Below are 13,812 nucleotides of genomic sequence, written 5' to 3'. Positions count from 1 at the left end.
AAAAAAAGCAATGTGTTTTAGTTCTTACTTAAACATGAAACCCAAATCCTTAACACCCACAGACCTTTAGTCCTGAGAGCCTTTCTACCATTTCTCTGGGTCTCTTGTCTCAGCTGCTGTTGGGACATGGATGCCCAGGGGCTTTGAACAAAATACCCTGGATAGTTGGGTTAGGCATTCAGTTTCTCAACTGGGCTGAATTCCTAAAATCAACCAAATTTGGGGCATCTGGAAGGCTCAGTTGGTTGAGCATCTGACTTGATCTCAGATCGGGTCATGATCCCAGGGTCATGGGACCAAGCTCCTTGTCGGGTTCTGCTCCAAACTAAGTACGGAGCCTGCTTGGGATTCTCTCTCTCCCCCTCTGCCCTTCTCCCCCGCTCACACGCTCTCTAAAATAAAAAATTAAAAAAAAAAAAAAAAAAAAAAAAAAGTAAAATAAACCAAATTTAGCTGAGAACATAAAACAGAGGCACAGAATGACACACACGACTGTCTTGGAAACCATTAGGTTTGTCTGGATTGCTCTACAAGCACTGGTCCCAGGCAGCTGAGCGTGTGGGGTCACAGAAAAAGAAGCCACTAGAGGGAGAAGAGCCTTTCTTTCCCTAACCCCACAATGCTGGAGTAATGGTCAAGCTGACCTGAATTCATTTTCTGGTGATTTTCTCATTTCTACATTCCTTCATCCTTGCCGCCCCCCCGCCCCCCCCCCCCCCCCCCCCCCGCCCATCCCTGACACCAACATGGGTGAATGATTTTGAGATCTGGTAGATTTCTACTTTCACTTGGTTCTCCAATGTTTATTGACACCAACAGTCCCAATCTCCTTCCATTCTGTTCAGGGCTGGATACACGCATCAAGACTATCTCGAAGCTAAGGGACTCCTCCTTGCTCAAATGAGTGCCTCCTGCTGCTTCGGGGTGGCTCAGCAACAAGACAGGCAGAGCCATTCCTGGATGGAGGCTGTGGAAACGAGCGGCATTTGCTGGGAAGTTGTCTCTGAGAACAACCCTGAGATTGTACTCCTGGATGTGATCAGACCCACATCAGGTGCAGCACAGGCCAGGTGAGGCCCAGGTTTTGTCCCATTCTTCAAGTTTTTTGTTTGTTTGTTTTACTTGTTGACCTGGGATTCTGGTCTCATTTATTAAACTTTCCAGGAACAGAAATGATTTTTCCACTTTCCCAAACATGTATGTGATTTACATCATTTGACGTTCTTAAGTATGAAACTCCAGCCATCGGAGAGAGATTACTAAAAGCCTGACTTGTTGCTGACGTCACTCACGACTCAGACTGGCAGGTTCCCAAAAGCTGTGTACCTCCTGATCCTCCTTCTGGTAGTAAAAACAACTAAATAGAAAGAAAACTGCTGTGTTTTTCTAGCATTCCAAAACATAAGCAAACGCTGGTTTCACATACACCTGATTTCATATAGTTTGTAACCTGTCCAACTGATGACGATTATGATAGGGCTATCACTGATACCACGGGCTCTTCATTATTTCTGCTTTTAAATTCTCTCCTTTTGTCCATATCAAAGAAACTGTTGCTCTCCTTGTTGAACAATCTATCAATCCCATTCATTCTTAGAAAAAGCTTGGGGCTAAGTAGAAATAACTGTCAGTGTATCTGGGGAAAGGGAAGAAGAGTGACAGAGGCCAGTAGGGCCTAGTTTTCCATGTAGAATGGGGATCTAGATTGTTTACATCAACCCCCTTTTCCTGGAGACCATTATTATTTTTTTTTAATTATTATTTTTTTAATGCTTATTTATTTTTGACAGAGAGAGAGAGAGAGACAGAGCATGAGTGGGGGAGGGGCACAGAGAGAGAGAGAGACAAAGAGAGAGAGAGAGAGAGAGAGAGAGAGAGAGAGAGAGAGAGAGAGATCCGAAGCAGGCTCCGGGCTGTCAGCACAGAGCCCGACGCAGGGCTCGAACCTACAGACCGCGAGATCATGACCTGAGCCGAAGTCGGACACTCAACCAACTGAGCCACCCAGGAGCCCCTCCTGGAGACCATTAAAAACAGCTCCCAGTTTCCAGAGGCTCAAGTTTCAAAGCTCATTCCTCTAAAATAAAATCAAATGCAATGGTAGGGTTTTCAAGGTAGTCTGACTTTTTAAAAAAAAAAAAAATTTTTTTTTAATGTTTATTTATTTTTGAGACAGAGACAGAGTGTGAGTGGGGGAGGGTCAGAGAGAGAGGGAGACACAGAATCTGAAGCAGGCTCCAGGCTCTGAGCTGTCAGCACAGTGCCCGGCGTGGGGCTCGAACTCACGGACCGTGAGATCATGACCTGAGCCGAAGTCGGACACTTAACCGACTGAGCCACCCAGGCGCCCCGGTAGTCTGACTTTTTAATACAGACTTTATTTATTTAGTACAATACCAATAATAGCACTAGTGAGATCTCACCAAAATGTGTGACAGTGCTTCTATGAAAAATGCACTTTCAGGGCCAATTTGGGATGTGAGGAATCCGTCCAACATTTCTCCTCTTCCTCCTCCCCATTCAAGTAGGATCAGTTACTTGCTCCAGAGCGGGGAGGGTAGTTACGGGGCAAGTGGGTTGCTCAGGTGCATGATCTCATTCATCTGCTTTCCTTTTTTCCCCCCAAAGGATCTAAGGGTTAATCTACTTTCATAATATTCGGCTCACACTACATATAGCTTCCAAGCTATCTGAGGATTTTTCTCCTGTTTTATGGCCAATAGGGAATTTATCTAAAGTTTCCTAAGGGTTTTAAATGCTATTACCAAGAATAATGTCCCCTCACTGGGTGTGGCTTAAAAAAAGAATCCTGGGATAGTACTTATAAGTGTACATTAGAAGCTAGAGAAAGTGGGGGCGCCTGGGTGGTTCAGTCAGTTAAGCGTCGGACTCTTGATCTCAGCTCAGGTCTTAATGTTTATTTTTGAGAGAGACAGAAAGCACGAGTCAGGGAGGGGCAGAGACAAAGAGGAAGAGAGAGAATCCCAAGCAGGCTCTGAGCTGTCAGCACAGAGCCTGATGTGGGGCTCAAACACATGAACTGTGAGATTATGACGTAAGCCAAAGTCGGGACGCTTAACTGACCGAGCCACCCAGGCGCCCCTCAGCTCAGGTCTTGATCTCAGGGTCATGAGTTCAAGCCCCGTGTTGGGCTCTGCATTGGGCATGAAGCCTGCTTACATAAAAAAAAGAAAAAACAAACAAACAAAAAATCTGGAGAAAAGAAACGCAGGTAAGGCTGTAACTGTTCCCTCCTCCTTCAGTCCTAAGACAAATTCAGCAGGGTCAGCAGGAGGGCAAGTGGACACCAAAGATTACTTCCCATGCCCTATCAGCTGGATCCGAACAATTAACAAACTGAATGTTCTCAAAGCGAAGGTGGTCTCACTGTGACTCACTGGCTCGGAAGTCGTGAGTCTTCTCACGACGGACGACTGGCTCAGCCAGTACCTCTTCTTAGCACGTGCTCCACTGTTTCAAGTACTCAACCTTGACAGATGCCCGAGAGAAGCCCCGTGAAGATGTGTGCGTGTGAGAGCGGGCGCACAGGAGTTGAGCATGTGAACCACGATGAACGCTTATGTGTGCGTGGAGCCCACGGAGGGCGGTACACACACAAAGCAAGAACGGAGAGAACTGCCACGTGAAGGCGACTGCCCTGTTCACACAAGAAAAGCCAGCCCCATGCTTCTGGATGTACCAGAAGCTGGGACTCCAGGACAAACATTCTAAACCTCTCAGGATGGTCTGAAGAAAAGACTGAGGCCCTCCTAAAATGGCTGTAAGATCAGAGTGGAGCGCGTGTTATCTCACTTCCCACTGGCATTATCAGCTTTATGGTGCCTGCTTCATCCAGAGACGACCACTTTATCTTAAGGGCACAAGCTATAGGATTCTCTGTATGCTAAGCAAATACATGAGGCACCGAGTTTCATCTGGAAATGAGAGGAATTTACGGTCAAGCCAGATGGCACACATACATTTTCTCCCAAGGAGGTTTAGGATGAAAAACACCTCCTCTCATTGGAATTCTTTCCTTTTCCACTCCACTTCCATTGTTTATGAGAAGACCCTATTGCCGGAGGCAGCCGACCTGAGCCATACCTCCGCCTGGCACTCATATCCACAGGCTCATCGCTGATGTTTTCTTTGCCTGGCCTTCCAGCAGTCCTGGTGTCGCCATGAGGCCTGAGATTCCCATTGAGTTTCTCTTCATAGCCCTTGACACCACTGCCATCCTGTTTGGTGGGCAACTCATGTGGCACATCGAGATTCGCCAGATCCTTCCGTTTGAGCAGCGCCAGCATCTTCAGGCGTTCCATGGCCTCGTGCCCCTCCATTTTGAGTCGCTTAGCCAGGACATCGTCTCGCTCATCGGCCGGGTCCAAGCTCCGCTTCAACAGGTTCAGGCGAAGAGCATCTTCTGTCATCCTATCCATCCTGTGGGAAGGAAAATACAAGTGAGATCGGAACACAATCCCTTAAACAGTCCGTAAAGAAAGAGGATGGGTGGTAAAGGTATTCGGAAGAATCACAAGAGCGCCTGGCTGGCTGAGTCGGTAGAGCATGTGACTCTGGATCTAGGGCTGTGAGTTTGAGCCCCACGTAGTGTCGATCTTACCAAAAAAGAATCATCGTTACAGGGCAGTTCAAAGATCACTGAGCTAGGGGCGCCTGGGTGGCTCAGTCGGTTGAGTGTCCCACCTCGGCTCGGGTTATGATCTCAACAGGTCACGAGTTTGAGCCCCGCGTCGGGCTGGGTGCTGACGGCTCAGAGCCTGGAGCCTGCTTCGGATTCTGTCTCCCTCTCTGTCTGCTCCTTCCCTGCTCACACTCTACCTCTCTAAAAATTAAATAAAACCATTAAAAAAAATTAAAAACAACGACAAAAAAAATCACTGAGGTAAATATCAACACTCCATTTTCCCAGAACACCTGTATTAAAGGAGATTTCTCCACTCAACTTCAGCAGTGGAAAGTAAGCCTCAAGTGTTTTCTAGTTGTTGAGGTCCTGACTATATCACCGCTCTACTCACCTGGATGGTCCATTAAGAGCCTACATCTCTCAGAAAAGAAACATTCTTTTGTGACTGCTTTGCGGTGCCTGTATGCTCAAACCATCCGCACTGGTTTTACCTCTCACACCAAATTCTTCTCCTGGAAAAGACCTCTTTCATGGACAGGGAAGTTCCTCGGGCCACTCAGGCATATCTTTCATTGGCTTATCTTATTGGAGACAAAAGAGAAAGCTGAACGAAACAAAGAGCGTTTAACGGGCAGCCTCAACTGTCTGCAAGCAGCAAGAATCAGAAGGGCCCGCAGTTAACCCGCCTCAAGGCTATACAGATAGAGTCAGTATCTTAAGATACCTGGCTTTAATGAAAGATTCAGGTGTTTAGGCTGATAGGAGGGAATACTTTCTCTATTTATGCAGCTTAAAGGCAAGAAAATTATCATTTTCCCTTCTCACTTTGATTTTTTTACACTAACAAAATCTAAATACAGAACTTCTTCCACACTTGAAAATCCAGGGCTGTTTTCCTGGTAGGAAATAGCAACGAGGCACTGGAAAGAAAATTTTTTGAGTCTAGAAACATAGGCTCAAACTGCTAATTACATTTATAAGATCAAATATTTAATAAGTTACTTTACCTCCCTAAATCTCAATCTTATCTGTAAAAGTGGGTACTTAGAAGGTGCTCAACAAAATTTAACTGTTTTTTTTTTTTTTTAAGTTTTATTTTTATTTGAGACAGAGACACACAGCAAGCAGGGGAGGGACAGAGAGAGAGGGAGACAGAATCCCAAGCAGGCTCTGAACTGCCAGCAGAGCCTGACGTGGGGCTTGAAGATACCCCATGAAGATGCTCAACAAAATTTAATTTCTATGCCCTAGGGTTATGACCTCCTCTATACTTGAAGATACGACATGAGGTCCAATGATTCACAGACTTAAGTAGCAGGACAGAGAAGACTATAAATGTTAACTGGTGCTCTTGAAAAGAAAAATATGTTTGTGCTTGAGGCATCTTCCTTTTTTTTAAATTTTTTTTCTTTTAACATTTATTTATTATTGAGAGACAGAGCATGAGCATGGGAGGGGCAGAGAGAGGGGGAGACACAGAATCTGAAGCAGGCTCCAGGCTCTGAGCCGCCTGCACAAAGCTGGACGCGGGGCCCGAACCCACAAACCGTGAGATCACAACCTGAGCCGAAGTCGGATGCCTAACCGACTGAGCCACCCATGCGCCCTCTGAAGTGTCTTCCTTCTTGCAGTGAGGAGTAAAATAAGAGCTATTTGATCCTTTTCTGGGTATGACCAAAAAAAAAAAAAAAAAAAAAAGAAGAAGAGTAGCCAATAAAAGAGTATTCAACAAAAGGAAACAGACATTTTGGAGATCAGAAAAAAAAAATCAGAAGCTAGATCTCGGAGTTTTTCGGTAACGTTTCTTAATTCTCTCTTAAAAAAATCGTTTTTTTAATGTTTATTTATTTTTGGGACAGCGACAGAGTGCAAGCAGGGTAAGGGCAGAGAGAGAGGGAGACACAGAATCCGAAGCAGGTTCCGGGCTCCGAGCTGTCAGCACGGAGCCCAACGTGGGGCTCAAACAGTGCGATCATGACCTGAGTCAAAAGTAGGACACTTAACCGACTGAGCCACCCAGGCGCCCCTAATTCTTTTTAAAAGCTCAGGCTTATTGAGACATAATTCACACATCACATAATCCACCTTTTTAAAGTGCATACTTCAGTGGTTTTGATTCAGAGTTGTGTAACCACTGCCACAATCAATATTAGAACATTTTTATCATCTCCCCCCTAGAAAACCCATATCCATTAGCAGTCTCTCTGCCCCCAACTAATTTACTTTTTCTTCCTAATTTGCCTGTTTTGGACTTTTCATATAAATGAAGTCATACAATATATGACTGGCTTCCTTCACTGAGCATCATGTTTTTAAGGTTCATTCGTGTTTGAAGCCTGTGTTTGTACTTGGTATCTTTTCACGGCCAAATGATAATCTACTTGTTTATCCACTTATCAGTTGGTGGACATTTGATTTCCCCCCCTTTTTGCTATTATGAACAAAGCTGCCGTGAACTTTTGTGTACAAGTTTTCGTGTGAACGTGTTTTCAGTTCTCTTGGGTGTACACTTAGGAGTGAACTGTTGGGCCCTGTGGCAGCTCTTTGTTCAACATTAAGAAGCGTTAGGCTGCTTTCCAAAGCAGCAGCACCATTCTGTGTCACTGCCAGCAGCGTGGGGGGGAGGGTTCCAACTTCTCCATATCCTCTTTGTTCTAACAGCTTCAGACAGACATGTTATAGAACATACAGACATTCTGTAGCTACAGGTCCGCCTAAAGATCTGTGTTATTTCTTTTTTTGTTTAATGTTTATTATTTAGAGAAAGAGAGAGATGTTTATTTAGTGAGTGCATGTGTGTGCTCACAAGCAGGGGAGGGGCAGAGAGAGAGGGAGAGAAAGAATCCCAAGCAGGCTCCACGCTGTCACTGTAGAGCCCGACTTGGGGCTTGATCCCAGGAACTGTGAGATCATGACCTGAACTGAAATCAAGAGTCTGGTGCTTAACCGAATGAGCCACCCAGGCGCCCCATGGTATGTGTTATTTCTAAAGTGGTATACCTCTGAAAAATACCCCCAGGTGGAAACTGGAAAGCTCAGTACTACAGAACAGCAAGAGTTAGGCTCTAACTCCACAGTAACAGTGTTCCAGGTAACTTGATGCACACCTCATATTGAGAGTGTCCACTAAGAATCTCATGGGGAGTTGTAGGTGGGAAAAGTCTGTTACTCAACTGATCATACACCTAGATGCAAAAAATACTCCAGAAAAGCACACAGCAAGATATACAAATGTAAATTAATATGGTACCGTGTTCTAAGTTTTGAGACAAATTATATTTGTGAGCACTGAAATCAGAAGACAAAGCAACAAAACTCGATAACCGAGGGCTGAATGGAGTTTGGGAAGGCATCATTATCCTGGCTTCTTGAACGGTTATACAAACAGTTGAATACTGCTCAGGTAATTCCCTTTTATCATACTCTAATGAAATAAATGGATATACTGAAAGTTGGAAGAAACCAGAACCAGATATTTGATTGTCTAAGGTAATTAATCTTTCCCAAGAGATGGTTTGAGAACTCTGATCAAATTTTCCTTGCCCATTCTTGACTTTACTGATCTTATTGTAAGCTCCAACTTTATGTGTTCATAGCTGGGCCTGTCTCAAAATCCAATGAAACATGGATGAATCTTGAAAACATCATGCAAAGTGAAGTAAGCCAAATACAGAAGGACAGATATTTTATGGTTCCACTTATGTAAGGTACCTAGAATAGGCAAATTCAGAGAGACAGAAAGTAGATTAGAGACTACCCATGACTGGGGGTGGCAAAAGGGCGACGAGGAGCTAAGATTTAACAGGAACAGAGTCTCTGGGGTGAAGAAAAAGTTCTTAAAATGGACAGTGGTGATGGTTTCACAACAACGTGAATGAACTTAAAGCCACTGAAGTATATAGTTAAAAATGGTTAAAATGTTAAATTTTGGGAAAAAATTAAAAAGGAAAAGGAAAACAAAAAGGGAAAGAAGGGGGGAAATGGTAAATTTTGCGTTATGTATATTTTGCCGCAATGAAAAAAAATCCAATGTAACAGACAAATTAAAAATGGCACAAGAGATCCTTTTGGGTTATGGAAATGTTCTAAACCTGGATTGTGGGAATAGCTTTACAACTCTGTATACTTACTAAAAAAAAAATCACTAAACCATAAACTTAAATTATACTCCATAAAGCTGTGAAAATAATATTCAATATAAACTTGTCACACAAAAATTCCTCTCCAAAAAGCCAAACAAAAATTCTATAAAATAGGGGCGCCTGGCTGGCTCAGTCAGTGGAGAGTGCAATGCTTAATCTCAGGGTTGTGAGCTCAAGCCCCACATTTAGCATGGAGCCCACTTAAAATAAAGTAAAAAGTTAATTTCCTGTAAAATAAATGTTGTACTTTGCCGTTTAATGTGTACCCAGTTTGTTTGTTTGTTTGTTTCTTCTGGGCTGCTGATGATAACAGCTCATCTTTCTTAAGTACCTACTTAAAAGCCAAACACACTGCTAGGCACCTACCATGTGTTATTTAAATTTCCTTATCAAGTTACTAAGCAAGTGGTATCAGCCTTACTTCACAGCTGGGAAAATGTTCAATCAAGTATCCCAAGACTGCAAAGCTTTAGACAGAGTGAATCTGGAATCCCAATGCAGGTGTAGCTCACTTCAAGAATCCATTATACAGAGGGATGTATCAGAGCTGGAGAATTCTGAGAAGCAAGGTTGGGTATTCGTGAATGTGCATATCCGTCTATCATCCCCCACAAACACTATGTATATATACTATGTGCCAGGTATAGGGTTAGCTGTTAAGCTGTTAGGAATTGAGGTGAAAAAGGATTAGGTCACTGTCTTTTAACAATTTCAACCCAATAGGAGACAGATGTGCATGTAACTGAAGTAAGGATTTGGGTGTTCTCAGGAATCCATCTTCTCTGCCTTTATGTTTCAATGAAGAGGACTGAATTCATCTAGATGCAAAAGTTAGAAGTCTGGGAATCATCCCTGACTTTTAAATCTCAGTCCCCAGCTCCTATAGTCTCTTCTCCGGAATATGAGTGTGAACATATGCAGTCCTGGCATGTTGCTGCTGGCAGCCATCTTGTGACCATGAGGGAAGGCAGGCAGCCTGCAGATAAAGCAGACACTGCGCACAGCAGAACACCGAGATGGGAGCTAATCACACAGCTGCGCCACATCAAACTGCCCTGAAGCTAGTTTCTGGATTCCAGTTACACAGACCAATAAACTCCCTTAATGTTTAAGCCAGTATAAGCTAGGTTTTCTGTTCTGTTACCTAAACTGAAAATATCTTAATGGAAGACTGTCAGAAGTGCCATGTGGGGGGCGCCTGGGTGGCTCAGTCGGTTAAGCGGCCGACTTCGGATCGGGTCACGATCTCGCGATCCGTGAGTTCGAGCCCCGCATCGGGCTCTGTGCTGACGGCTCAGAGCCTGGAGCCTGTTTCAGATTCTGTGTCTCCCTCTCTCTCTGACCCTCCCCCGTTCACGCTCTGTCTCTCTCTGTCTCAAAAATAAATAAACGTTAAAAAAAAAAAAAAGTGCCATGTGGAATCAAGATGGACATATCCAAAAAACAGGTGGATACATGGCAAACAAACAGAAGAGCCAGCACTTGGGCCAGAGCGGAGATGAATATTTGGACAGGTAGAAGAGGTAATGGAAGTAATGTATGGGCAGTGAGTGAAACTGCCCAGAAAAAAAATTAATATATAATCACTCGAAAAGAGGGCCAAGGATAGAACCTTAGGCAATACCTACATTTATTTAAGGGTTGGTTGGTCAGAGGAAACTAAGAAATAGCCAGAGGGCTGGGGGAAAACCAGGAAAACCAGACATATCAACAAACTAAAGGAGAGTTCCAGGAAGACAGTAGTTAATTATGTCCAACAATTAGAGCACAAAAATGCCCAGCTTTATTTTATTTATCTTTTGAGAGAGAGTGAGAGAGAGTGCAAGAGAGAACGCGTGCAAGGGGCAGGGTAGGGGGTGCAAAGGGAGAGAGAGAATCTTAAACAGGATCCACACCCAGCTTGGAGTCCAATGTGGGGGTCGACTGCATGACCGTGAGATCATGACCTGAGCTGAAATCAAGAGTCTGACACTTTAACTGACTGAGCCACCCAGGTGCCCTCAAAAACGCCCAGCTTTAAATCTGCTGCTGTTATAAAAAACAAGAATGGCCAGATGGTAACACAGCTCTAGACCCATGCTTGTCAAGTTTCCATCTTACTGTTAACGCCAAACCAGAATCCAGGTTGCAGCAAAGACTCAGAGGAGCCTGAGAGAGAAGAGGCTGGAGGGATGAGCAAACTGAATTAACATCTACAGAATGCCTGCTGTGCACTAGGCAATGCATAAGCCCTTTCTATTTGCTCTCGCACTAAATCACATCACAGGATAACAGAAAACTTTTGTCAGTTAAGTTAGACAAACCCCAATTTTCAAAACTGATAAAACTTAAGCCTGTAGTTGTATAAAAGTAAAACAGTATTTCTTTAACACATAAAAATAAGTTGTTCTGGGGCATCTGGCTAGCTCAGTCAGTGAAGCATGCAACTCTTAATCTCAGGGCCATGAGTTCAAGCCCCATGTTGGATGCAGAAGTTTAAAAAGAAAAAAAAAAAAAAAAAAAAAAAAAAAAAGCTCTACACCCAACATGGGACTTGAACTCATAACCCAGAGGATCACGAGTCACATGGTTATCCAACTGGGGCAACCAGGTATCCCTTTAAAAAAAATTTAAAAGTATTTTGAGGGCATCTGGGTGGCTGTCAGTTAAGCGACCAGCCCTTGATTTTGGCTCAGGTCATGATCTCACGGTTCGGTAGTTTGAGTTCCACGTTGGGCTCTGCGCTGGAAGTGCAGAGTCTGCTTGGCATTCTCTCTTTCCCTCTCTCTCTGTCCCTGGCCCATGCATGCATGTGCTCTCTCTCGCAAATACAAATAAACATAAAAAAATTAATATAAATAAAATACTTTGGTTTAAAAATTCTAAGTAGAAATGAAAATATTTCACTTAAAATATTATACACCCATATATGTACTCATCCTTATGTTTTATATATTTATACATAATATATATTTTATATATTATATATAATGCACACGTATGTGTAAGATATACAGTAAAACCTTGGTTTGTGAGCATAACTCATTCCAGAAACATGCCTGTAATCCAAAGCATTTGTATATCAAAGCAAATTTCCACATTAGAAATAATGGAAACTCAGATGATTTGTTCCACAACCAAAAAATATTCATATAAAAATGATTACAATGCTGTAATACAAAATAATAAAGAAAATATAAAGAAAAATAAACAAATTAACCTACACTTACCTTTGAAAACCTTCATGGCTGGTGTGAAGGAGACAAGAGAGAGAGGAGGGTTATTGGGTAGGACGACTTTCACTTTCACTAATGGAATTCCTATCTATTGGCTCAACAGAATCCTTTTCTTTTCGTGCACCTTTAACAAGGAACCTATCCAATGACACTTACTTTGCATCCTTTTGAGGATTTCACGGAAATGGGACATTGCATTGTCATTAAACAGATTCATCGTTCGCACTGCTGCAGCCTTATTTGGGTGGTGCTTTTCTACAGAATGTTTCACTGTTTCCCACATTTTACACATCTCCCTAATCTCATTTGAAGTGAGGATTCTTCGGCCTTTTTCTCCTCCTCCCCTGCAGACGAGATCTCCCCCATAACCTCTTGCTGCTGCTTGCGATGCAGACCCATCAGTTTGTCGGTGTCGGCTCCGGGCCATGCTCTTCCACCAGCTCCCGACTGTCGTCCTCATTCACCTCCAGTCCCCTGGTCTTCCCTAAGGACACAGTTTCATCGACAACCGGCGGCTGCTGTTCATGAGCAAACCCCTCTAAGTCAAGTCCAAGAACACAACCAGGCCACAACTTTCTCCAAGCAGAACTGAGGGTTCTCTTGGTGACCCCATCCCAGGCTTTATCCATGATCTTCAGGCAGTAGTTCACCATGTGGAAACAATTTTTCCCAAACTCTCGGAGGGTAAGGTTTGTTCCTTCAGTCACCTTGAAGCATCCCTGAAGTAGTGCTGTGGTGTAAAGCTTTTTAAAGTTTGAAATGACTTGCTGATCCATGGGCTGGAGGACTGGAGTGGTGTTGGGAAGGAACTTGACCTTAATGAACTCGAATTCCTCCAGTAAGTCGTCCTCAAAGCCTGGAGGCTGAGTATGAGTATTACCCATAACCAGCAAGGCTTTGGGTGGCAGATTCTTTTCTAAAAGGTATTTCTTCACTGCAGGACCGAAGCCCTCATTGATCCATTCAACGAACAACATCCGAGGGACCCAAGCCTTGCTGTTGGACCCACACAGAACATTTAACTGGTTCTCCTGCACCTTGCATTTCTTGAAAGCTTGTGGATTCTTGGAATGAGACTTTGAAACCCCCACTTGCATTAGTACAAAACAAGAGGGTGAAACGGTCTTTCACGGGCTTGTGACGGGCATTACATTCTCTTCTTCTGTAATGTACATCCTCTTTGGCATCTCTTTCCAAAAAAGCCCCATCTCATCTCAGTTAAAAACTTGCTCTGGCAGGTAACACTCAGAAGCTGTGAGCTTCTGGAACTCGGTAGCGAACACCTCAGCTGCCTTAGCGTCCAAACTCAAGTCTCTGTGTGCCTCACAACACTACAGATGCCACTTAAAGTTATCAAACCGTCCCCTGCTTGCTTTGAAGGCTTCTTTGCTGTTGACATACCTGGCAGTTTACTTATGAGGTCGGTGTACAAGGCCTTTGCCTTCTCACAGATAAAGTTCTCGGTCACAGTGTCACCTGTTAGTTGCTTCTCATTTATCAAAATCAGAAGCAACTTTTCTACATCTTCCAGAACACCTGGCCGTTGCTTTGATAATCTCGTGACTCCTTTTGCTGCATTTGGCTCCCTATTTCTTCTTTAATACTGTGCAAATGGTTGACATCGACTTCTTATAAAATCTTGCAATTTTGGTCACTTGTATACCTTGTTTGTACTTCTTGATGATTTCCGTAACTTCCACCATAATCATCTCCTTCTCACTGCCTTTCTTTTCAACGCTTTTCTGCATGGGGGCCATTAGTTGTGATCGTGTGACATTTGGTGTGACATACTACTCATAGGGCAAGACAT

General features: G+C 43.6%; 1 protein-coding gene across 4 annotated transcripts in view; it reads right to left on the bottom strand.

Annotated features, from left to right (window-relative positions):
- GATAD2B (GATA zinc finger domain containing 2B) overlaps positions 1–13,812 on the bottom strand; it is an 89,594-nt gene that overhangs the window by 13,888 nt on the left and 61,894 nt on the right. For all 4 annotated transcript variants that reach the window (XM_047840067.1, XM_047840068.1, XM_047840066.1 and 1 more), the window contains exon 2: positions 4,105–4,440. In XM_047840067.1, coding sequence (XP_047696023.1) covers positions 4,105–4,439 — 335 coding nt within the window. In that variant the 5' untranslated portion in view covers position 4,440. The remainder of the gene's footprint in view (positions 1–4,104; positions 4,441–13,812) is intronic.

The sequence above is a fragment of the Prionailurus viverrinus genome, chromosome F1 (assembly GCF_022837055.1).
Source record: "Prionailurus viverrinus isolate Anna chromosome F1, UM_Priviv_1.0, whole genome shotgun sequence".
Taxonomy (NCBI): Eukaryota; Metazoa; Chordata; class Mammalia; order Carnivora; family Felidae; genus Prionailurus; species Prionailurus viverrinus.
Note: the sequence above shows the minus strand (reverse complement) of the source record. Positions and strands in the feature narration are given on the sequence as shown.